The 26,397-nt window shown below is 40.0% G+C and overlaps 1 protein-coding gene across 5 annotated transcripts in view; it reads left to right on the forward strand.

Moving 5' to 3' along the window:
- RARB (retinoic acid receptor beta) overlaps positions 1 to 26,397 on the forward strand; it is a 191,745-nt gene that overhangs the window by 79,157 nt on the left and 86,191 nt on the right. Inside the window, exon 2 of one of the 5 annotated variants that reach the window (XM_054273238.1) lies at positions 19,649 to 19,735. The exons of 2 other annotated variants lie outside the window; for them this stretch is intronic. In XM_054273238.1, coding sequence (XP_054129213.1) covers positions 19,649 to 19,735 — 87 coding nt within the window. Of the gene's footprint in view, positions 1 to 19,648; positions 19,736 to 21,437; positions 22,064 to 26,397 lie in introns of those variants that run through there. 2 more of the 5 variants (XM_054273237.1, XM_054273236.1) reach the window with 2 other exon arrangements.

Consider the following 26,397-nt stretch of genomic DNA (forward strand, 5'->3'; position numbering starts at 1 on the left):
CTGGCCGCTCCTTTTTATGGCAAATCAGAAAAGGAAGCAGAGCACACATGCACACAGATTACTCAGAGTAGCTAGTTTGATCCAAGATAGGGAATTCTACATTCGAATTCACTGTGTGGGGAGAGAAATGGTAATTTAAATTTTAGATTCCAAGTGGAGAAACCTAGAAAATGGTTTAAAGGCTCAGTAATTAATCCATTTGGCAAAGAGTTGACCAGGGCCCCAACTGCTGGGGGATCTGCAGATATTTCTGCTGTTGGGGGGAATGTAGTTTCCACCATTACTATTTCAGAAAATTTCCACTGCTGTTCACAATATCAGTGCATATCAGCATGTCATTCATAAGCATTTTGTTTCCCATCAATTTTTAAAAATAGCAAGAAGAAAAAAAATGTGTATTGTGAAAAGGAGAAACTGAGATATAATCCTGCAGTGAATAGAAAGAACTGCAGTGCTTTGCAAACCCTCAGCTCATACAATCCAGTGCTTAATATAAGTAGCAAAGGTCTTGCTCTCGTTTCCAAAAGGCTGAGAGTTTGTTTGGTAGTCCTTAGCTCAAGGGAACGGAGGATGTTCCCTTCTCTGTTTTCCCTCCTTTCACCCTTACCTTAAGGTGCACCATTATCTTGCAGTAATGAAACCTGAAAACAATGGTAAAGAGTTAACATCAAGGACTTCAGCAAAACCGCTGACAAAATACCCCACAATCCTGCTCTAAAGAGGTTTCTATAGAACATCTGAGTTAAGCATGGCAATTACAAAGAAGCTCAAGTGGTCTTTGCTTGAAATTGCAAATGCACCACATTGCATTATCACAAGAATTCGCATGCAAGAACAGTTTGCAGATGGTTTGCATTGGCATACTTTATGTAAACGCTCCAGGGAACAGATGGCATCATGGGTTCTTGTGGCAAATGTGAATTTATAGTGCTCACAACATGCTAAATTCTTTTGCCTGTAGCTGAAAAGCAACAAAAATGAAGTGGAAACTCAGGCCTGTAAATCAGTTTGCCAGTGTCTTTGCCATTGTAGCTATGGATAACATTTAGTTTAGTCTTTATTGTGAAATTTGGGTTCTTTTATTTGCCATCTACTTGCAATTGGGTGTGAGCACATGTGGCATGTGTGTATGTTTATTTAAGTATGCATATGCAGCTTTTAAATTAATAGACTGATATTGTATAAAGAACGACAAGTTGAAATCTCAAACATCATTTAATCCAAAGATTTTGAGGTTTTGATCTAAAATTGAATTTGGGTAATACTTATTTTCTGTTAACGCATAGATTGCTCTGGGTAAATAATCTGATTTTAAATAAATATTGGCAAATATTGTTAGAAGGGATAAAATAACAACAAAGGTTAGAATTGTGACTTACTGACCTTTTTAGTCATTTTGCACATACATACACAGTAGGATGAGCATCGAGGCACATTAGTATAAAAAGTAACAGCTCCTTCTCATTTGGACACAAGTTAGAATTTGAACATCTTCTGTAAAGAGGAGGAGTTATTTAAGAAGAAAGACCTGGGAAGGGAGGGGGGCGGAATTGTGTAAACAAGCAAGTGATACATTGAATTTGTTTGGAACTATTATATTGAACTTAGAATATAATTATTATTGCCGTATATTCCCTAATTATTCAGATGCTTGTAAAAATTGATTTTATGTAAACACGGCTTGTTCTAAAACAGCCAGGTCTTTGCAGTGAACATAAGTTGTTTAAAATTTATTGACCTGTCGTTCACATGTGTTACTTTACTAGCACTTAATGGTCTGTTTAGATAGTCTTGGTGTGTATGAACTCCCAGTGCGCTACTCCAAGCACCACACGTTGACAGGTAGCTGCCATGTAGATAAAATAAGGGGCCCTACTCCAAAGCATACAGGGACACACAATCATTAGTTATTTTCTAATCTAAAGCAGGGATTTCCTTGGCAGCCAGAGGAAAAGAATCGTTCTGATTTTGCATTATCTCTGCAGCTGAGCTCGGCCCTAAGTCCTGAACCAATATGCGGGAAGGCCAAAAGTAAACAAGCAGGAAACCCAGCCTTGCACCAAATGGAGTTGATTTAAGGAGCCTGAGCTTTGAGGGTTTCTTTTTGAATGGGTCGTGTAGACAGTGGCTGAGATTAGAAACTTGCTTTGGCCTTCAGACTCTCAGGGAAGATTTAGGACTGATAATGGAAATGTAAATTACTTTTGTAGTAGATAGAGATCACCTTAAAAACCCGCTTGTCTTGAAACTTTTTGTAGTGTTTTTTCAACTGTCCAAAAACAAAAACTAAACCAACAAAAAGTACTGCTTCTCATGGTACTTATTTTCCTCTGGCTCAAATGTGATTTATGCTCTTTTTCCTAACTTCTAATGCTGCCATGTATTTTGTGAGTTGATACTGGTTGTTTTCATTGTTAAGGTCTCTTAAAAAAAATTTTGCTAATGGCAGGATCATACTAGCCCCCAAGTTACTGACCAAACTTTGCTACTCTGTTTCCACCTGTATGAGACTGAGTATTTCTAGAGACCTTTGGCTTTTCATGTTGCGATTGTGGGTCAGCAGCAGAGTTACCTTAGTTTGATGCAAGCAGGGGCTGCATCCCTAAAATTCACTGCTGGAGTGGATCTGTCCTGCCCACCTCAGTCATTACCAGTGTGTCTGTGAACCATAAATACTTGGCACATAAAAAGATATTTATCTTAGCTTTAAATATTTGGTCTGAAAATGCTGGCCCAAATTCATACTAATACTATATCATACTATCTGAAAGCCTACTGAAAATTCAGCAACAAATTTTTAACAGGAAAACTAGTTTATGTCAGTGTTAAAATATTTGGTAGGGTTCTTAAGTAAAGGATATATTATGTTACTATTTTCTGGCATAAATGCAGCTGCAGAGCTGGTCTTCTGCCTTCGTGTCAGGTCTAATTCTGCTATATTTGACCAGCAACAATTCAAAGTAACTATTATTTCCAGTGGATTTACATCTATGTTGCTTTTTGTGACATCTACAGCAGGAAAAGAAAAATCAGTATCAAGTTTTGTTTGCTGTGGCAGTAAAGATGTTTGTTCACCCACTTTTCCAACTACACTGAGTTCTCTATAGACTGAGCAATCTCAGTATCCCTAAATCTTAAAAACAACAACAGAAACCCACAACTGTTAAATCCTTCACTCCTGTGGCATGAACTTGGCTTTGAAGGCATGAATTTAAAACATAAATAGTTATGGAAAATGCTTTATATATAATTTTTTTTTTTTTGCTCCTATAATTCTGTCTAGGCTCTTTTCCCCTAACAGAGGATTGCAAATTTTGTTAGTAGCCATCCATTAAAATTGACAATTAGTACTTTAAACAGTCAATTAGAACCTGACAATTAGAATTTTAAACTTAAGGTAGGCCATCCTCTGCCTGATATATTGGAACATAGTTTATCAGCAATGGAAATGTCATGCAAACCCAACAGATTATATATATTTTGAGATCATAATTGAGTTCAGAGAAATGCTTAAAAAAAAGTTCCGCTCAATAACTCCATCTATTCCTCTATAGAATATGTCAATTTTGTGCTTAAGTGCCATATTTCTTTCATAGTTTTTGCCCTAGGAGCAGTGTGATTAGCTCAGGAGGGTGTTTAAGCCTATATTGTCAACCTCCAGTACTGTCTGATTTTAAATGATTCTATTTAGTGATAAAGTATTTGCTGTCAGCCCTGTTAACTAGGAGGTGGTCTCATGTTAATGTGCTGAACATGAACAAACCCTGTTGAAGATAAGGAAGCTGCAGTAGCACTGTGCTTCTGACAGATTAAGTTCTAGAGATTTTGCTGTTAAAAGTCCCCTTTCCACAGTCAAGTCTCATGCCAGCTCCTTCCTCTCTGTCTAGCAGGTGTGCACTGCAGTTGGCTTCCCAGGGGTTCCTGCATTTGGGTGGGATCACAGAAAGGATTCTGTCCCTTGGCCATAGTGCTCAGCTCTACAGCAGTCCATAGTGTGGTACTGTAGCCTGCCTTGTCCCTGAGGGTTACAGAGCAAGGACTGACTGGCCTTGGCTCCTTGGCTGAGAGATTGGCCTTCATTGCACCTGCCAAGGAGTGTGTCCCTTCCCTCCTGGCATCTTAACTGGGTGACCAACAGCTTCACCCTGGAAGCAGTCCTGCCCCCATGTTGACAGTGGACATCCTGGGTGGGCATGGAGAGCCTACTAAACACATTAAATGATTGCCTTTTTGGCCAAAGTTCTTTTAGCTAGATAGGGACAAGGGTAATGATGGCTATGATGGCTAGCCAATAAATAGAATTGGGACCAAACTAATGAGACAACATAGGGTAGGTTCCTCCCAGAAGTGAATTTGTTGCTGTTGTGATAAGCTTAGGCATCCGGGTTGTCTCAACACCAAATTTTACAGTTAGGAGAAGCATAGCAATTTTTACTAACCAGGACAGCACCTTTTCTTCACACTAATAAGAAACCAGTAAAAAGTTTGTTGTACTAAGCTTACCTCCAGTTTCATGTGCTGTGCCAACACTAAGAGACATGTTGTGGTTGCAGTTAAACTCCAAATAGGTGACCAGAATTCCCATGTGATAAACTGTCCTCTTGGTGCATTCAAGTTATATTTTCCTATTATTTGACCCTTTAAGTATGTCTTCAAAAGAGGCATTACATCACTCCTATGCAATCCAAGCCCATTTGGAAGATACACGCAGGAGAGAAAAATATAAAAAACTCTTTTCACTCTTTCATCAGATACATCTCCATATCTCAGGTCAGGAGGAGGATGATGTCACTGAAGGCACTGACTTATTGTATATATGCTTCAGTGTTAGGCAGTACAAAACCATAAAAATTCTGTGTTTTTTAATAAGGAAATGTTATATAAGAAATGTGAGTACCCGAGATGGGCAAACAAGCAAGCCAGCTGGAAGCTTACAAAGTTTTTGGGTGCCTTCTGAAGGCAGTTGATCAGATTTCTTGTGTGGATCCAGGGAGAGTATAAAAATGATGCATAAGTGTTGCTAGCCAAGTGGAGGCAGCTCTTCCCCAAACCACGCAGCTCCAGAGACAGCAAAGTGCATTCGTGGAAGGACTCCAGCCCTCTGCTAGCAATGATACTTGAAAAGACAGTGGCTATTGCAGTTCTTGTTTTCAGGAACTTCTCATGGGCTTGAAGTTTCACACCTACTCACATGGGCTCTTTCTCCTCTAGAGTATGGTGAACTGTCCTGAGAGCCAGCAAAAACCATAGAAAGATCTCAGACTTGCTTAGTTCCTGCCCATGTTGGTGGATAGAGTGAATTGCAGGGGTTGAAAGGCTATCAGAAAAACAAGCAGGGTCAGGGCATGGGCTGAGGTCGTGTCCTGTGAATTGGCCATCCTGACAGGTAGCACGCAGGCCTCCTCTCCCCAGCAATGCCAGGTGTGGATCAGGGCAGCTGAGCGAGGAGCTGTCTCTGTGGTTATCCCCAAGCCAGTGCTGTAATGGAGTGGGAGATGCTTTGAATGCAAGCTGAGCCTCAGGGCTGAAATGAGCTCTGGCCCATTGTATTTATGAGTGTAGGTACAGTCAAAAGGAATTGTCATGCCTGTGCATAGACCCTCTGGAATTCATATGGGAGAGTTAGTGCTAAAATGTCGGTTTAATACAAATTCTCAAAATATTCAGAGGGTCAGTTGGGATGCAGGGTGGTGACTGCATCTTGGCTAATAAGGCTGATAGACAAGGCAGATATGCTTTGCTTTGCAGACATAAATATCCATGTATTTTCTTCTGGCTGTCACAGCGTGGAATATTGAGGAGAAAAGGAAATAATTCTTTTTGTGTGTTTAACTGGCTGTTGCCATATGGTCACTAACACTGGAGAGCTGAGTCTGGCATATTCACATAAGCTTTGAATATCCTCATGTTCGTGACTACAGATCTGGAGGTGGGGGGTAGGCAGGATGGACTTGCCACCTTTAATAATATTCATGTTTTCCTATGTATTTAGACATACTTATCTCTATTGTTAGATTCAGGTCCCACATCTATTAGCTTTTTATTAAAAATTTTCTGGAAAATTGTATCTTCCCACACTGAAGGCCTTTTTTTTATGAAGATATTCTTCTGGTTCCACTGGCAGGACCTTATTAGCAGCATAAAGAAAGCCTCCCAAAGGGAAAGTCTTGAGCCCTGAAGCTGTAGCTTTACTTATGTAGACATTCCCTGCTCCCTCTCCATCATTTGAAGGCCTGTAAGATCTTCCTCTGTATTGTTTTTAGGATTATGTTTGTTAACGCTAGTAAACTGAGGGATAAATCAAAGGGATTTTGTGATCACAAAGATTTACAATCATCACTATATTACATACTTGAGTAGGGTTAAAATAACAACTCAATTTTAATTTAAAGGGGGGATGGGAGGAGTATATAAAGAATACTAGTTTTTATGTAATTGTCCAGTAAACAACAAAGTATAAGATTGCACAGCTTGGATAGCAGTTAGTAAGGAATACAAAGCTGGTCTCAGAGTGTTTTCGCAGTACCTTTTCAGTACCTTTGTTTCCTCTTTTGCAGGTCCTGAATTCACTTTAGCATGTCTGAATTACTCAGTGTTGTCAGCCTCAAATGTAAACTAAATCTTAATGCTGATATACAAATTAAAAGGCTTAGTGCTAATAATTTAGAGTACTTTTTCCTTATCCCTCAGTTTCCTAGCCTTTCGACACGCCAGTCTGGTCATGTTTGTAGGCCATTCTTCTGAGTCCTTAAAGCTGAAAACTTCTCAGATGAAAACTGAGGGGCTCGCTTGACTGGTGAAACTTAGATGAAGAGAATAAAAAAGATTCTTTAAATCTCACGATAAATTTTATACATTTGGCAACATTTTTAATGATTCTTCCCACAGTTTAGTATATTTCTTTAAGACTAAGGGGTAAGATGTGGAGTCTTACTAAAACCTGTTTTGTTTAAAACCTGTTTTGTTTAAAATCTTTAGAGCACCCACTGTGACTCAGCTTTGCAACAGCCATCACAGATCCTTCTCTTCACCATATGGTTGCCCAGTGTAGCACACATCACAAAAAATTCCCTTCATACAGCCAACAGCTCTAATATGCGGAAGGTATTCAGCCCCCAGAAATACCTTCTGTAATGAGGAAAGAGCATGGGAGCTTTCACTTGGCATTGATGTGCACCCTCCCTGTCACCATGCTGTACGTGGTCCATGCAGCCAAGAGTAATTGTGAGCAATGTGTTGTTTTGTGCAGCACAGCGAAGGCTCTGTGCAAGTCCGCAAGCAGCTGAAGAGAAACCCAAGCAGTGGGCATGTGCAAGGTCAAGTTGGGATGAGGAAGGTGTGCATTCAGGGGGAATTTTAAAAAAAATAAAATTTAATGAGCCTCCTTTGGATTCTGAAGTGTGATTTTAATTGAAAAGTATTAATATCAAGCCAGTCACCAGTGAGAGGCTTTGTGAGGGTTCTTTTGGTCTTGTATAATGGAAGTGATAGACGAAAAAAGGAAAATCAAAGAATAATATGATTCCATAAAGGACTGCATATATATTGTAAAGGTACTACCAGTATTCCCAGCCCAGGCTCTATCGCTTCCCAATGAGTGATGCACCCAAGTTCCAAGAGTTCATAAGGGCAGAGCATGGGACATTTGCATCCAGGTTTTGACAGACTAGCAGAAATCTTATTTATGGGTGCAGACCCCAGTTCAGCACTTGTATTTCAATTTTTTTGGGTCTATATCTAGAGTTTTGGAGAAAGTGAGGCGCACTCTGGGTATCTTAAAATAGACTAAAACCACAGGCTGGCTCTGCATTTCTGTGTAGGACATCACAAAGTATTTTTGTTCTGGACCTCCTGTGATCTCCTACTAAAGCTGCTAGCTTCTGGTGTCTAACATCCTAAAATGCCTATTATTTATTTAAAAAGCTTTGTTTTATCAGTTGACTTTTTGTGGTTCTTGTTGTCACTCTACTGTCTGTTTTCCTACTTGTCAACTTTTCTTCCTCCTTTAGTTGGGTGTTTGACATTAGTTTTAAAGGAATAAAATTACAGGCATTTATTTACATAGCGGCTGTCGAAGCACGATACTCCATTCTCCAGAAGTAAGCACACAAAAAAAAGGTTCATCCTCCTGGTTTGCTATCTTGAAATTGCAGGGACTTGAGTTTTCTAAACCCTCTTTCTTTACATGAGTAATGATTAAAAGAAAAAAAATTCTGCCATGAGCATGAAACCTCTAAGTTATTGTCACACTGGTGTCACTTGCTAAAGCCGTGTAATAGGTTTGTCAGAGAGACCTGCAGAAGAAAGAACCATCCCTATCTTTCAGTGGGAACTTGAAATAGAAAAGCTGTGACTTAATTCCTTACGGTGTTTTCTTGGCATCAGCTCTATCTCCCCAGCTCCTATTCAGGCTGAAAGAAAGGGCTGTTTTGTTGTGTTTTTGCAAGAGAGTAAAATAAAATATTAACTGTGTTTTTCTTTTTAATATTGGGAGCATAATAAGAAAGAAAAAGAAAGCCAACCAGTTAGCCTGGAATGTCTCTCATTTCTTTAACAGCTACATAGTGTGTGCAGCTGAGATCTGCCAGTTGGATCTTAGCAGGGGAGAAACCACTTTAGTTTGTTTGGTTTGTGTATGGAATAACATTTTTCTTGCCTTGGAATACTTGTTTGTCATCACTCCCCTTTTGTGTTTATGTTCTGCTTGGAAATAGCCTCCATGCTGTATATGCATTTGCCAGGATGTGCACATAAACAATGTTCCATTATGGACTGCTCTGCATACTCCTTATTTACACCATATACATTCACCAGTAAACACGGTGGGGAATGACAGAGAGCAAACTCTTCTAGGCCCCCGTTTTTCAGTTAGTCCAGACTTTCTGCCATATGCTTGCTGAGGTCCCACTTCTATTCATGTTTTTATTAGGTAGAAAAAAAGTGTCCAGACTTCACACAAAGCAGCTTTTGTGTTCTCTGTCAAAAAAAATCTTCTCCTATGAAATGTTGATAGAAGTACCCAGAGCCCTTGTGGGGGTGCAGAGTTTGAATAGGCCTGTGGTGAAAGCATGGGAGGGGAGAGCAGGGGAGCTGGGGTATAATTTTTGCTTCTTGTGTGCATGAATGAATATCACTTAACTTTCTTTTTCTCTGGTTTTCTGTTTGGCAGCCAGGGTCGTACCCATCATCTTGCCACTTGTTACAAAGGTGATGTTTGAAAGTTTTAAACTCTTTCAGAATTTTAGCTGGAAAGGGATGAGAAAGGCAAAATACTGTTTAGTGTACCATAAAATGGAAGTTTGACTTAGAATATATGCTGCTTAGTAAAACTGTAGAACCATGGAAAAAAGGTGTTACAGTGGCATAAATCATTTTTAGTGACTCTGCGCTTGAAAATGTCAGATTAGATCTTTTTCTCATTGATTTTGTATTTGGTTAATGATTCCAGTTCTGAGATCATAAAGCTATATAAGATGTAAAAGATACGGGAAAATATCTTTAACCTCTACATTTAAACTATGTGTTTCTTTTGACATTGAAATACTGCAATGACCTGGTAATGTTTTCCAATGTTTTAATTTTTGCTGATGTACAAAAATATCACAGAAGAGCTGATTCGTAATTATTACACATGGTATTGCATAAATTTCTTCCTAATTAAAAAGCTTCTAAATTCTGAATAATCAATTTATGAAGACATGTGGTTATGACAAATTATACATTTAATTTCTAAAGATTTATTAGAAATTTGACCTGCAGCTAGTTAATTATGGTTATAGTACTGATGCAGTAATACTGGAGATTGATATAATGATATGGTTTCAAATTTATTTTGATATCACCTACCTTAGTAGGAGGACATGGGAATACACCTATATTTTGCACCATCTTGTTTATGGTGCAGGAAGGCATTAGTTTAATGAAGAACACAAATATTTGATAGATCTGTGTTGGCATTTATATGAAAATGTACTTTCAACACAACATAAGCATGTTGAAGTCGGTCCTTCAGGTTTTATCCTTTTAAAGGCTACATTTCTAGTGATAGTTTTAGGTGAATAATGATAACAAAATATGAACTTTTTAAAGAACTCTGTAATAATAAATTAAATTGATTTTTCCTAATTAATTTTCAGATCACAAAATATTTCTGAAGTAGCTCTGTTTTTACTAATCTCCTACCCACTATATTAGTACTCCTAGTTTTATGAAAGGCAGCAGCTAAGTAATTCAAGATGAGTTTTCAAGATATAACACAAGAAGCTAAATTAAATAGAATTATAAATTATATCTTTCTATCCCATATGGATTCACAAGTGATGTATGAGAACCATAGAAAGAAAATGCAGATGAACTTTTAAAATGTGAAATGTTTAGAAAAGCAAGGCAAATCTTAACCATGTAGACAGTCCTTTCAGCAACACACAAAGGTTCCCTGTTTTATTAAAGCACCTAAGATAAAAAGAAACTTTTCCCAGGACTGTGGTTTCTTCTGAATGGGAACTCAGGGGCTGCTGCTGAGCAGGGATTTTACTTCATGAAGAAATGTTGGTGGGAGGTGTGGGTTACAGTACCTGCTGTGTGTGAGAATGGTGGGTGGGGGGGAAGAGGAGCAGAAGATGACTTGGTTCAAGGCTTTTCTCCTCTAACCTTCAGGTAGGAGTGTCCTGGGGTCTTACAGAGCAAAGGAAAGTTATAGTCTTACCCTGCTTTTCTGAACTGGGGCAGTGTCACTGGTGCCTGCCTTTCCAAGTATTGTTGAATGCCCATTCTACCATGAGTCCAATTCTGCCTGTAAAAAGAAAGAAAAGAGAAAATAGAGCTCACTTACTGTGACCAGAAGACAGTCGAAAGTAAGTGTAATATCACATCAGACTGATCTCTTATTTTCTCCTCTGGAAGCTTAGTAGCTCCTTTTTCCTAACAGCATGCAGCTGTGGCTCAAAGCAGTGAAGTGTGACCACACCAGGGACGTCCTGAGTGAGGACATGTGCCCTTCCTGGTCCCCAGGGACCGCCCAGTTCTCTTACTGTAGCTGAATTCTGACATTTTAAAAATAGAGAGCTTTAAGAGTCTTTGTCTTAGATACTGATTTTTTTTTTTTAGATTTGAACTTTGTTATGTTGGAAGCATAATAAGGTTATTTCTGATAACCAGAATTATTTTGTGTGTGTATGTGTGTGTGTATATATATATGTATATATAAACCATATATATATATATATATATATATATATATATATATATATATAAATATATATATAAGGTTATAATCTGATAACCAGAATAACATGAATAGTGCTATGCTAATAGTATATAGTATTTGTGCTTACGTATACACTGAAGTGTAATGCAGTTCTAAAAACAAAACCAGGGGAATTGCTGTGATGAAATAAATAGAGATTCACAAATTCATCAAATTACTTGGTATCAGTAATTAGAAGAAAACCAGCTAGTATTATAAGATTTGCATGAGTTATTTCAGAGTTTACAGTAATCAACCTGTACAATTCTGAATGAAAGCAACACATTATCTGATGGTGAAAAATTATCTTTTAGATTAATTAAGTACTATCTATGCCAGCTGAGGACTCTAATTCCTCAGTAATTATGTAGACAGAAGTCAATGAGTGGGCAGAATTTGGGTGAGAAAGACTACTGGCACTTGATAAATGCAGTCTGGATAAGGTCCCCACAGACTAAGCATGAACTTTTTGATGAGAAATACATGTTGTGTTTTACATATGTCACAAAATCTGATGATGTAAAATATCCTTTAGACTGATGTGAACTCCCTGCATTCTCTGTTCATTGCACCATCAGTATCCTGTGGTGAGTCAGATAGCTTTGCTTTTACCTGGTAGCACTCAACTCATTTTTTACCAAACCATTTTTGCAAATCTATGAAATTATTCTGTAGCAGAAGAAGAAAAAGGTCTCTTAAATCATTCCAGATATGTTAACTGAGAAAGGGTTAATCTGCCCTCAGGAGTTGCTATGTAACTGAGTCTCCTGCTGGGAGAGTCAGGGTTTCCAGCCAATGGGACTCACCCCTACAATACAATGCATCTATCTTGTGTTTCTTACTTGTTGTCAGTTATTGGAGTTTTTCCTGAACTGGAATTACACTCCTGCTCCTTTCATACTCTCCCACTGAGTCTTAAATAATTGTATTCCACACCAAAGTCAAAAATAACAGTACAATGGTGTGCTTTTATCCCTGAAAATGTTACTTTGGACAGCTCTGAGTGGTGTATAGAAAGATCTCTTATGCAGCAAAACCAGGAAACTTTTAAAAGATAAGATTTCCCAAAGAACTTAAGGGTATAACATGCTTTGGATTGCTTTTAATCTTCTTGAAAGCCTTCTCCTACCTTTGTGTTCTCACCTGTGCAGTCTTCAGCACGTTTTCTTGCATAAAGAGCAGAAAAATGTCTCAACCTTAAACTGTTCCTTCCTGCCTTAGGCATTTCAAGAAGCAAGTATTGATTTTCCCTGCATCCTGATTAGACTCTCTCCTTAGCTATTCCTCTTCTCTAAGGCCACTCAAGGCTTGCGGGCTGAAGCATGAATTCTTTAATTTCTCCTTTAGAAGAGCCAGGTGTGTTTTCTCAGCTCAAGCAAAGTCTCAGTGGTTGCGCCAATATATTTGTATGGAAGAGGTGGCACTTCTGAGGGTTTTTTGTTGTTTTATTTTTATTTTTTTTTTCCCTCTGGAGGACATCCACCCACAGTCCCTTTGAAGGCTACTGATAAGATGAGGGAGAGACTAAGCCTAGCCTGTAAAAACAGTGCTTAGGAATCTCTGCTTTGGCTGTTGGGTTCTGATAGAAAGCAAGAGAGTGGAGTGGTATCTGTCAACATGTCGTTCAAGTCTCAGTAAGTTTTACACTTCACTTACATCTTTGTGCCTCACTTTTTCCAGTGAGGTTCTGGCTGATAATTTGTGTTGGCAAAGCTCTTAGCCACTCTTGCATGCTTGTGAAGTTCTGCCTCTGAGTGACATAATGTTCCTGCATTGTTCAGTTAGCAGTATAGGCTTTAGTATCAGTGGTGTGCCCTTCTGCTTTTAGTAAGTCTTTTTAAAAAATATGAAATGAAATGAAATGAAATGAAATGAAATGAAATGAAATTAAATGAAATTAAATTAAATTAAAAAAAAATACCTAACAATTTTTGGACAAATTTAAGAATCCAACAGGTGGACCTTTAACTTTTTTAAGGTTTTAATTAGCAGATATGCACCAGCTTGTTGTTTAAGATCTGACTGGGGATAAGAACTCACTGTACTTTTTAAGGAGAACTACAACACATTTCACAGTATTAAGAATGTGCACATGCATTTCTTGTAGCTAAAGCTTCTGTAGGTCCAGGCTTACTTTACCCATCCAACAATCTTGAAAATTGCTTGAAAGAGCTTGGCCACAACCCTGTCTTTTGGCATATTTCATGCCCAAGATAGAATGGATGGATGCAGTAAGGGTGACATCTCAAAGCCATTTGGCAAAGGACAGAACACACATCTTCCTATGTCTTCATATGAAGTCAAGTAAGTCTGTTTTTCTAATAGTCTGATAACAATACATGGAAGATCAGTGTCTCATGAATGAGAAGCCTGTTCTTGAGGATGCTTGCTCAAAACTGTGATTGGATTGAAAGAAGTGGTTTCTTGCAGTGTGATGACAAGGTCTGCGCAGAACTTTTCAGTCAGAAGAAGGGTCAAGATTTCAAAATGAAGGGTTTTTGGTCTAGTTTATGCAAAACTAGTTTGATAGTTTTATAGATCTGTCAAGCCTGCTATGCTGAGGGACCAGCACATGCTTAGAGACCAGCTTGCATGTCCACCATTACATTAGGACTAAAGGTCCCAAAAGGGCAAAAAATCCATGATAGTGCACAAAGCCTGGAGCGGTGTGCTAATTGCACACCAGCTCTCTAAGTTGTCTTTGATTGAAGCATGCGTGTCACTTGTGATTCCCTGAACATGGACATAATATGTGTGGACATTCAATCCCTTCTGTGGTCCAATATGGGAGTCTAAGGGTGTGAGAATTTGCAGATCCAGTTAATCATGTGGGACTAGCTTAGTGAAGCAGCTTGGGACCAGGCTCATTTTTCTTTGTTGGCTTAAATTGCACAAGTCAAATAGAATTTGAGGAATGCACCAAAGAACAATTTGATAAGTATATTCTAGTAGAGTTTGAAAACCAGGAAACATCTTGTGAACATTTCAGACTGGATGTCATTGATGGTGCAATTGCTTATTCTGAATGCAAGTAAGGTCCAGCCCAGCCTGACTTTTCCTGAGATCTCATCTGTGTTTGAATGTTACATTGATATAACAATATAGGGTGAGGAAGCAGTTGCTCCTTTTTGAAAGAGTGTTACTTGTCACAGCCCAGTTACTGTAGTATAAAAGGAATATACAGAATCCCTTACCTGCTCAATGGTAGTTGCACTATGATAACCTGAATGCTTGTAAAACTGACCCTGTTGGTAAAGTTTACTTTTCAGGCTACATCAATAAAGTTACAGTGATAACAGTGTCCCTCAGAAGACATGTGCCCTCAGTTAATTCACACATTATTGATGGCTCAGGTTCTACAAAAAAACCCAGACATCGATTTGCTAAATATATACCTCAGTTTCTGGGTAATTCTACCTCATTTACAGCATTTATTTACACAGGCTGTTCCCAAACAGAAAGCACATCTGCATGACAGAAACAAAGGTGTGAAAGTACAGTGCATTAGGGTAACAGGCAGAGTGGAGGTGTTGGCATGATGATCATCATTACCAGCAGATTTCAGGCAATGTCACCACATTGTCACTGCTGTCATTACCCCTGCTAGCCAGGTAGCAATGCCAACACATTTTCCAGTCACCCCTTCATTCTTCTTTCTAAGATACCCAGAGATAGGATACTGGGCTGTTCTTTCAGTGTTTGATGTAGGTTTGGGAACTAGCTAAGTGGGAACTGGTTTGTCATTAATAAGCATGTCGAGCTGCTGAGTGTGGTTCTGTTGCAGTTTACATTCATGGCATAATCCAGTCCCACCTGCACTGGGCTTTATGTGACCAGAGCTTCGCTCAAGTGTGTTTCAGCCATCTCAGGCCTCTGCCATCCCTCTATATGGGTTGTCCTTGTCACCAGTGCAGGAGCGCAAGCCTTAAAGGCTGCTTAAGTCTGACGTAAATGAAATAGGCCTTAGGGTAAGGTTAGTCTTTTTAGGATATCTGTATGTATTGAACTGGAGTTCCAGTCACTGTTTGGTAACTTTAGTCTTTTTCTAGAAAAAAGCCATCAGGGCTAACTTTCCATCAAGAGTTTAAGCTGCAATTAGTGAATCTGTAGAAGAAGTACAGTTGTCCCAGTTTATATTCTGATTCTGCTGGGGTGGTAAGATGCCTATGTTTGGAACTCCCATTTATTCTGCATGTTCTCAGATTATTTATTTATACATTCTGAGACACCTTTCAGGATATCAAACCATCAGGAAATACTATCTTTCTGTTAGGTAACTTTCTTTAACCTCCTCCTTTAACCTCTTTCTTTAACCTCCTTAAAAAAGGCAGAAACAAAGTAGTTACTTGAACAGTTGCCTTTCTGAATCTCTGTTTTAATTTTAATGGAGCTCTGTGCTTTTTTGCCTTCAGCCAACCAAAAGCATATTCAGCATATAGGAAACTTTATTGCTAGTAGTAGTATTCTCTGCAGTTTAATATTCAGCATTTCTACTTGCTCTTCTGCTCTTTCATACATGTTGATTCTGCTTAGAGTTTATAGATGTCCCAACTTTCCTTCTCCCTGGATTATATAATGTAACATGTCAGTGCCACGCATGGCACTCCAGTTACCTTAGCATTTCCATTATAATTCTATGCTTTGAGGGATTTATAGGCTAACAGTAAAAATCTCTTTCTTGGCTAAACCTTGAAACAGCAGTTTCTAGTCATTTAAAAACAAAACAAAATGAAGCAAAACTTTTTTTCCTCACTTTTTTTTTTTTTTCTGGCAACCATTTAGCAGTGGTGTTTGCACCGCAGAATCCTCATAAACAGCAAGTGTAGATTCAATATATAGCCAGTGTTTAATCTTATAATGTTCTTTTCTTTTTATGTCCTTCAAAAATGCATGTTGTCCCATTTTCATGAATGTGATGTCATTGCCTCTTTGCCAACCTTTCAGGAGCCTAGAGCCATCAGCTTTTGGGGCCTCAAAAAGGTGCAGTTTGGTCTCTCTCCTTTATTTGCAACGTGTATGAGTTTTACAGTGGTTTTTTGTTTGTTTATCTGTTTTTTAAAGTTATTGTTCTTTATCTCAAACCCTAATAACTTACTATCTACATCTGTGTCACAGAGCTACGAATTTATCACAATCCAAAAAGACATTGGCTATATAGGACTATGTAGAATATCAGGGCTATTACAAAAAAACCCAAATTTGGAAGGGATATTAAATCTCATGCCTTAATGCTTAAGTGATTTGCTGTTAGAGAATAGGCTATTAGAGGACCTATGGGTGAGTTATACTTTGCCAATCACTGGGGATTCCTGTTTTTTCCTTAGAAAGATCCTGTTTTTTCCTAGTAGCAGTCACCCTTAGAAATGGATTGCTGAGCCAGATAAACTCACAGTTTTATCATGTAGGGCAGTTCTCCCCTGGCTCCAGGCCAAAGGATTGTATGGATTCTAAGAAACATGGTTGTATGCTCAAGTTTGTGGAGATTAATTATTTCTATAGCCTTTAAGTTAAGCAATCAGCTTTAAAGGCATCTTTACAAATACATATCCCCTGATTAAAACAGACAAAAAGCCCTTATCAGTAAGTGATTTGCAAACTGGTTGCATGCCTGACTTCTGGGTCTGGAGATGACTAACTCTGCTTTTCCCATCTAAAATAAAATACTGGTCTGCACTGAATTGTCTTTCGCCAGTTGCTGTTATATTTCAGGCCTGAAATCATTCTTCTTAGTGCAAATTCCTGTTTCACTCATTGCAAGCTGTGCATACTAGTGTACAGCAGACTGAAGAAACCCCCTTTTTACTTAACATCTCTGTATTTCATGTTTTTCCATGTCATTTGTGCCATTTCATGCCAGTAATTTTACTGTTTTGCTTTCTTCAGGGCAATTCTTTCTCACAGTTGGTACCCATTTCCTAGGACCTTATAGAGTTTTAAATATTCAGCCATTCTCTTGTGACCTAGTGATTTTCTTCCCCATAATTTTTTGACATCATTCATGTGCTCGAGACATGAAGAAAACATCCTTCAACACTAAAAACTACAGGTCGTGAAGGGGGAATTCAGGTCTTCAGATTTTTCAGATTTGTATCACCAGTTGGGGGGAGGGGAAAAAAAAAACCTGCCAAGGCAGGCAAGTACTGTTTCATATTAACATCTATCGTCAATGAAGAGGTAAAAATCAAAGCCCCTGTGTGTGAGGCAGGGTTAGTGAACTGCCAGTGATTCTCCCAGCAACTGACACAAAGGAATCTGTGAGTATCAAAGCTGAGGCAGCAAGCTTAGTGTCAGCTCTTGCCTAGGGAGCAGAAGAAAACATCACTTTGTCTCTGCTTTCACTGCTTAAACACACACATCATTCACTAGTAACCATTTACTCTGCTGTCAAAACTGTTTCAAGAGAGTGCTACATTTGATTAATAGTAAAATGCATGCAAAAGAAAAAAAAGTCTGCTTCCCTCGAGGTACTTAGTTGGGGAGAATTTCTGCATGCACTTCTTAATTTTTCCATGCTATAAATATGCCTGTAATGTTCCAGAAGTGCTCTGTTGCTTCTAGTAAAGTCATTTTTATTAGAGAGCCTGGTGCACTCATCCTAATTCTAGTTAATGCTCTCGCTCTCAGTGAAGCACATTATGGCATCCTCAGCCTCTTGTACTAACAAAAAAGTGACCAGCACTACCATGTGTGCAGTACATGATTCATAGTGCTGCTTTCTGAATTGTCCAGTGGGTAATTGCAGTACAAAAACCAGAGAAACAGATGTAGACCCTAAACCTTGGCTGTAAATTTTTGTTTTATGATTATGGGTTTCAAATGTGCTATGTCACACTGACAAATATACAGTAACACCAGAGGAAATAGATTTCTGACTTGAACTTGTGCTTTTTATTTCATTTATAGCTAAGAATATGTTTATTGTAAAGTTTCTGCTATCACAGTCTGAGAGAAAACAGATCAAAGCACTGATGTGAAACCGCAATTTCTTTGCATGGACAAAGTCAAAGATATTGGAGAGTTGTTGCCTCCTCACACCTCTATGGGTGCTGGATGGGCATTTAAAATATGTGGCAACATTTAAGCTTTGGTTGCATTTGAACTAGAGGACTACTAGTTAGCACAATAATTATGATTAGTTCTGATCTAAATTAGAAAATGCTCCCCATTTTATGAATGGCTTTTCCTGGTACTCTGTTGAAGAAAAACAAGCGTTGTGCTATTTCAAAGTGAAATCAGACATGTGTTGTTTACTGTGTCATAGAAATAGTTGTGAGCAAACCATTAGGCTATTTGAGGAATTTTTTAATTATGTGTGCATTTAGTAATAAATATAAGCATTAGTGCAAGTATTATTTGTAACACAGCATGATGAGGTACCTGGCTCATTTTGATACAGAGAGAAAAAGCAGTCTTTTCCCAATTCATACACACTTAAGTGTCACTTCCCGACATTTACTTTCAGAAGTTGCCACTCTACATTTTGAGGTACAACCAACAGGTATTATTTTTGAATATGGTATTATAAGACTGCTAATAGGATAAACATAACTGTATTTCTGTTTGTCTGATTCTGTTTACTTTTAACTCACATATGCAACATGTTTTTCTTGGCATAAGCTTAAACTGTTCCAAGAACTCTGGTCCACACAAAAAGCTGTTTTCTCCCTAAATTGGAGACTGAAAAAAACATACTGTGTTTTGTGTCATCCTTTCCAGTTATTTTTGTGGTGATACATTACCTATTCCAAATTTCTCGTGCATCCTGTGTCGTCTGGTTAGAAAATAACTGTCTGTTAATTTAGCTTTGCTATTCCAAACAAAACTGTAGCAATGTAGCCAGCCAAGATTAAGAAAAAAAAAAAAAAGTTTAGCCATTTTTCCACTTGGCTATTTTAATGCAACAAACACTGTTTTGCTGTGCTGAAATAGTTTGAACAAGCCTTCCCTGAAGTATGGCTTTTTCAGTAAGCGTATGCTGTGCATAAATTTTAGATTAGAAAGTGTCAGGGGCTTCTTCAACTGCAGGAGTTCAGGCTGGGGGAGGACACCCCAAAGGGCTGAGAAAGTCCTTAAAAAGTCCTTTAAAAAGACGCTGTTAAACTCCAGCATTTGTAACTCTTTTGCCTGAAGGGAAGAGGGAAAGAGAGGCTGCCTGCTGCAGGGACAACTACAGCTCTCCCGTGGAGGGGGGAAGGAGGCTAAGAAAAGCTTTTGTTTTAATCTCTTCAAAAGGATTCTCTTCCAGATTGCAGCAGGTCTTTTTGCTGGCCGCTGGTTTTCAATGTGGGTATATCAGTTTCAGGGAACAAGTGTGTGTGCTGTGTGGGGGATTTGTTCTGTGGTTTGGGGTTTTTTTGTAAATTCTTGAATCTGTGTGAAAAGTTTTGTTAATACAATCTGCAGGCATTGTCAGAGAGCTTTCGGTTCATCAAAGGACTTTTTGTGGAGAGGGGACACCACATCCATTAAAGTGGCTGCGCAGGTCCCAGGGTGAGTCTCTCTCCAGCGTTTCTTTACGGTCGCCAGTGGTGTGCCATGCCTGCTCAGTGTGCCCCTCTCTGCCCGACTCCTATCTAGGGCTTTGCAAGAAACGAGCAAAAATCAAGTGTTCAGTTTTCTAATTTCTGCACCTGAGCTTGCTTTGGAGCAGGGAAGCAAGGCTCCTGTGTGCCTTGCTCCTGGATGATGCTCACTGCTGGGGCTGAGGTGGCTTGGCTTATTCATGTAAAATTAAAGCATGCATGTGGCTATTGAGCTCATGTCCTTCCCACTGGGGCGGAGGGAGTGTTTCCAGGCTGTTGTTTTTAATTTTTAAATTGTCCATAGGAATAAGAACTGGTGGAAGCCTTCATGGAGTCTTTCTTGGTGAGCAGAATTTTGGAGAAGGTAGTTACCTACCTAAAAAGCACTGAGCTCTCTGCTGGCTTCACGCAAGTGGTGGGCCCGCACAGGGCTGGCTGTGGCATCGTGGCCCCAGCCTCGGGAAGCCATCGACACCTAGACCGGCCATGAGGGAGGGCTGTCGGCATCGTGGTGTAGCACGGACCTTAGTGGGTGGGAGCAGCCCCTCGCCTTCAGAGTGGCTGTGAGGGCTTGGCCGGGGCCGCCTGCCCCAGGGAGGTCTCCCCGCTCAGCACCACGGGCTGGGTCCTGTCCCCTATGGATTAGCCCGTGGCCTTTCTCCCCTCCCGGGGAGCTGGAGCTCATTAGCCCTCTGAAAGCCGACACAGCCCACGAGCGGCCCCAGCCCCTCTCTGCTAATCAGAGACAGGCAGGACCCGGCGGCGGCGGGGCTGGGGAGGGAGAAGAGGGGATGCGTGGCTGCTTCCTGCCCCGGGCGCAGTCCTGGGGACAGACCCTCCAGGGCAGTGCCAAATCTGACCCATCGGGGAAACCAGGGAGCTCTGGGTGACTTAGGAGCCGGGGTGAGGGAAGGATGGTGCGGAGAGATGGGGCCTGATCGCCCCCCCCCTCGCCCAGGAGGGACGGGCCCCTGCGATTCCCCGCTGGGAGTGGTGCTGGCACCGGCCGCAGTCCCTGCGAGTGGTATCGAGCGGGGTCCCCGCGGGTGGCAGTGAGCGGGGTCCCCGCTGGCGTGTGCCGGGGCAGGGCCGGGATGAGGCTGCTCCCGAGCCCAGCCCGCCAGCCCAGCAGCTGGGGCGAAGCCCGTGTCCCTGGCTCTGGAACAGCGGCAGCGCCTGCGCCTCGCTCGTGGCCTCTCCGGGGAGGAAAGGAATGTGTGTGTGTGTGTGTGAGGGAGGGAGGGGGGCACACAACTTTCAGCAAATTGAGCTGGAATTTTCAAATTCTCCATCCCCTGCAGCCGCTGAAAACGCCGCTTTTTTACTTCCCACCCCCTTCCCCTCCTCCTCCGCGTTGTTGCGTTTGGCTTTTTTTTTTTTAATTTTATTTTTAAATTACTTTATTATTTTGGATCTTTTCGTAAGTCGCGCTCCCCGTCCGCACCCGCCCGCTCGGCGGCCGCGGGGCGACTCCGGCAGGGCTGGGGCTCGCCTTTGCCTGCCCGCCCGCCCGCCTGCCTGGCTTTTTTGCAGGGCTGCTGGGAGTTGTGAAGGCGTGTGAGAATCCTGGGAGCTGGTGATGTCAGACCGCTTGGGTCATTTGAAGGTTAGCAGCCTGGGAAGGGTTCACGGAAAGTTCACTCGCATATATTAGGCAATTCAATCTTTCATTCCCTGTGACACAAGTAGTAGGAAGTGAGCTGTTCAGAGGCAGAAGCATCTATTCACGGCCGAGGGGGATCCCGCGCCTCCACCGGAGCTGTTTTATCCCGGGGAGGTGGGCGATTGGCACGGCGTGGGACGCGGCACACACCCGGCGAGCGCCTCGGGAGCTGGACTGACTCTCAAGAAATTTTGGGGGGAAATTGATGGTAGCTAAAACTTGGAATGCGGCTCGCATCCCCCCATCTTGCTGGATTGGCTGGGCAGCCTGGAAAATGGTAAATGATCATTTGGATCAATTACAGGCTTTTAGCTGTGTTGTCTGTCATAATTCATGATTCTGGTCTGGGAAAAAGACCAACAGCCTACGTGCCAAAAAAGGGGCAGAGTTTGATGGAGTTGGGTGTACTTTTATGTGCCATTTTCCTCCACACCTAGAGGAAAGCACTTTTGCAGGCATTCTGTGCAGGGGGAATCATGTTTGACTGTATGGACGTTCTAGCAGTGAGCCCTGCTCAGATGCTGGATTTCTACACTGCGAGTCCGTCTTCCTGCATGCTCCAGGAGAAGGCTCTCAAAGCATGCTTCAGTGGATTGGCACAAACAGAGTGGCAACACCGGCACAGTGCTCAATGTAGGTCCCAACTGTTCTTTTTCCACTTTAAAGCAATTACTATTATTATAATTGTTGTTGTTGTTATTTATTTAATTTATTTACTTGCATGTATTTAAAAAAGAAAGACCGGTAATTAAGTGCAGAGGTAATGAGGGGTGGGGTGAGTTTTTGTGCAAAATGTGGTTTGCAAGCTATTTTTTTCTCCTTTTGGCAAGAAAGGAAAGAGGAAAGAAGCACCGGACTTCTTTCTGTTTATCCCTTCTCATGTGGCATATTGATCCTAACAACAGTTGTGGAGCCAAACAGGAACACATAAAATCGTAATGTAATACAGCAAATACTTGCAAAACTCCAACCAGTGAAAGACGAATTTACATAACATCTCTGTGGTAGCTTTTCCCCCCCCCTCCTTAATCTAATTTTGTAGCACATTTGCTAATCAGGATGCATGTTGTCTTGAAGTGAATTTTAGCAGAACAGCCAAGCAATTAAAATGTTGATCTCTACAGTTCTTGCAAAGATGTGGAATTGCAGTGGGTAGGTTGCCATTCCAAAAATCAGACAGTAGTTATAAGTTCCCGAAGAAAAGGCAATATTTCTTTGTACTGACCTTGCTGCCACCTTTCTTCTTCACTTTGTTGCTCTAAGAAGTTGCTGTTTTGCTAGAAAACTACTTACTGTGAACACCCTTTGAGTTTAACCATCAATTATTTCTATACCTTGAGATTCAGACAGCGATGCACTGTTAACAGAGGAGTGAGAGTTAGTGGTAGCACACTCCTGAAAATGCGTTACTGTGTTACAGGGTCTTGATTTGTTGCTGAAATATACAGATGATAAACAATAGCAGTATTTTAACACTTCAGTTTCAAGTTTGAGAAATGACAAAAAGTGCCAGAAAACATCACCTTATACTATGCTTAAAAGCTTGCAGGATGCTTCACTGCTCTGACAGTGATTTAGATAAATGACTTGGCTATCTATCAAAATGTTTTTAGCACACTCTCGAACACTTCAGTACACCATTAACTGTATAATGCTGTTGGAAATTTCTGTTTTGCGGTATGTTAAAAAGTTAACTAGGAATTAGAGGAGTTCTTTCTTCGACATTTCAAAGGGGTGGAGTAGGTAATTGAAAAATAAATTTAAGGGTGTTGGGTGAAATAGTGTGTTTCACTCGGCTCAAAAGTTTTCAGACACCATATGACATTTGTGTGGGTTGAGTAATGAAAACAGAATTGTAAAAATCAGTGACTAGCGGCCTACAACACTGCAAATGTTTTGATGTCTTTACAATTAGAAGGAGACTGCAAAGTTCAGCATGGGATATTTATTTTTTTCGCACTGTTTTCAAAATGCTTCAAACAAAATATGAAACAAAGCTTTTACTTCAAAATAGTGTTACTAGCTATGGGAGAGCTTCAGTTAGCAAAAACAGAAATCCAAACCAGATGTTTTACTAAAAATGCTTTTTCCTCCTTTCATGGTTTAAACTTCAGTATAACTTCAGTGGTGATATTGCGGAAACTTGGAATTAAATAAACTTTCCTGGAGTAGGAGGCATATATACTGTCGTAAAAAGCTTACACTTGCAAAATATTCTTTAAATAACTCCTGGCTTTAAAATGTCCTGCTCTTTCTCTTGTACGTTGCTAATACCTAGAAGCAGGATTCTTAAAAACAAAATATATGGTGTTTGTTCTTGGGCAAGTTAAACACAGGATTACCCTTATCAGAATGGAATGAGTGGTAAATATGTCATTTGCCTAGGGCCTATGATAAGAGACAAGTGTTGATAACAGGAAAGTTTAGCTAATCAAAGAAACTCATATTAACAAGAGTAAATAAAAATACTGGAAAATTCGTTCAGGAATCCAGTCTTGTAACTTCGTAAGCAGTAGGATTAATCTTCACTTCATGGGAATTTAGAATCGGGTCGAAACCTGGATCATGGTACAGTGGCTATAAATTGAACCGTGAAAGTTAATGGTATAGAAATGTGGAAAAACAATTTAGAGTCCAAATTAAGATTTCTGTTTGAAACCTTAGAGCAAATTTTGTTTTCAGTTTTGACGAAAGTGTACGCAGTTTATGCATGAGTAAATATATAAGCGGATTATGAAATACTAAAATTCTCTCAAAGGTTAAGATTTTTATCTTACATCTCATGAAAATATGACAGAACTAGAAATTTTGTGGTCCAGAAAGCTTTTAATAGTTTAAAGGTTGCTCCACTGCTTATAAATGTAAAAATAGCAATGTTCAATTCTAACTCTAGCATTTCCTGATTCTCCATTTTTACGAAGACCTCTCTGACTTGATGTAATGTAATAATAATCAAATTTTGTGATTGTTCGAAGTGTGATAGGCTTTTTTTGGTCTAATTTGTTGTTTAATTTTTGGCTCTGCAAAAAGAAATCCAAGCCAGTACACCTGCAGCCATTGCCTTAGGCCTTAGAAATATTGCTTTGATAGAGACGTGATTGTAGAGTAAAAGGTAAATGGTTGTTGAGGGAATAGTACATGGATAGTGCAAGCTCAGAGTAGGCCAGTAACAATCCCAGACAGCATCAGGGTTTCAACTGAAATGCTGGTGAAATTGGCCATTGCAGGGTTTAGGGCAGAATGCTGTAGGTCTCCAACTTCAGCACATCTTCCGTACGTTAATCCTGTTACAATTCACTAAGCTAGTGCACTCCTGCAGCATCATGAATTTTCTAGTCCATGAGGGTCTGCAAAGTAAAAATAGAGGATAAGACACAACCCTAACATGACCTTAACTTGTGTGGTATTTTTTTTCCTCTCCCCTGTGGGAGGAAAAACCTGCCCTGGGTTTGCAACACAACTGTTAGCCACTGCGTATTGCACGGTGTGTTACAAGACTACAAAAAGCCCCCCTAAATTTGCACTCATATGAGTTTATGCTCTATGTGATTCTGGTTATATTGTTGTAGATTTACAATGAGATTATTTGTTTGCAAACAGAATTGTGGACTCAGAAATAAGACTAGAACCAACTGCACTTTTAATCGTAATTCGTTCTCACACATTTTGTCGTAAGATAAAAATCAGGTTCGTGTAATTAAATTAGACAAGGATAGTTCTTAAGAGGACAAAAGAGTTAAGATTGTAAGAATGAGTAATTTATAATTTTTTAAATAAATTAGAATATTCTGCTCCCTCATAGTGCAGTGGCAGCAAATACTGAGAGAAAACCAATAACTTTGGGTGAAACATGAGCTAACTAAATACTGAGGAGGTGGGAACAGGACAGGTCCTGAGAGAAGAGCTGCAAAGAATGGAGATCTGACCTTGGAAAAGCCTATTAAAAAAGTCTTCATTAGTCTTCATTAATTAAACAGGCAAAAAACAAATGAACAGGCCCAAAACAAGAGTAAGTTTGTTTGGCATTATGTAGTGTTTCAGCTAATTATATCAAGTAGATGACTACTGCCTACTGCATTTCCTTAGGGTTAGAAGCATAAAAAATTTGATGAAGTCAAAAGCTGTGGACATGGCAGCAGAACACACTGGGATGTTGAGGCTCACATAGGTGTTGAGGCTGCACTTTTATTACAGTTTGGTAGGAAGGGTTTGCCTTGACAGGAGCTAGTAGGTATTAACTTTCAGAAAGTTCATGAAGATGGGACTCCCAAAAGCATCCATTTTCCTTCAAAATTCTGGATTATTGCAGTGTTTGGGTTAGGTTCCCATTCCCTGCAAGCACTGGAAACATCTGTGCAAAAAAAAAAAAAAAAAAAAAAAAAAAGCTCACTACTTTATTTTCTTTCATCTTTCTGAATTAAAAAACAAACATTTTGAAGTGAAGGACTTGTAATCTGCATTCCCAAGTATCAAATTGCTGCAGGTGTGTTTGCTAGTGCCCAGAAGGCAAGATCTGTTTGAACCAGGTTATTTTCTTTGAAGTTCATCTATAAACTTTACAGCTAAATGGCTAGGACTGATTTGCTTAGGGATAGAGCCTTTGTTTAAATTTTTATACGTGTCGCTTAATGCTCTGAAATATGTGATGAAAAAAATGTTTGTTTCTGATCCACTTCATTTAAAAAAAAAATTGTGTGGGGTATTTTTCTTCCAAAATAACTGAAAGGGGAAAACTATTCTCCACGTAGACTGTGATGCAGTTAGCCTGATTCGGCTGCTGGCACAGGAAAACCCTAATGGACACGCACCGCTGTCAAAAACTCCTGCAGACAAAAATGATGAGAGGCTTTCGCTGGTGAAGTCAGGGTGGGATAAGCTCGGAGGAAAAGCAATGTATCTTTGGGTGACTCCCTGTTTGCCTAATGAGTCTGTGCAGCAAAGGTGCAACTTGTCAGAACAAAGCCAGG

The sequence above is a fragment of the Melozone crissalis genome, unplaced genomic scaffold (genome assembly GCF_028551555.1).
Source record: "Melozone crissalis strain CALT ecotype California unplaced genomic scaffold, PUWL_Pcris_2 ptg000016l_1, whole genome shotgun sequence".
Lineage (NCBI taxonomy): Eukaryota > Metazoa > Chordata > Aves > Passeriformes > Passerellidae > Melozone > Melozone crissalis.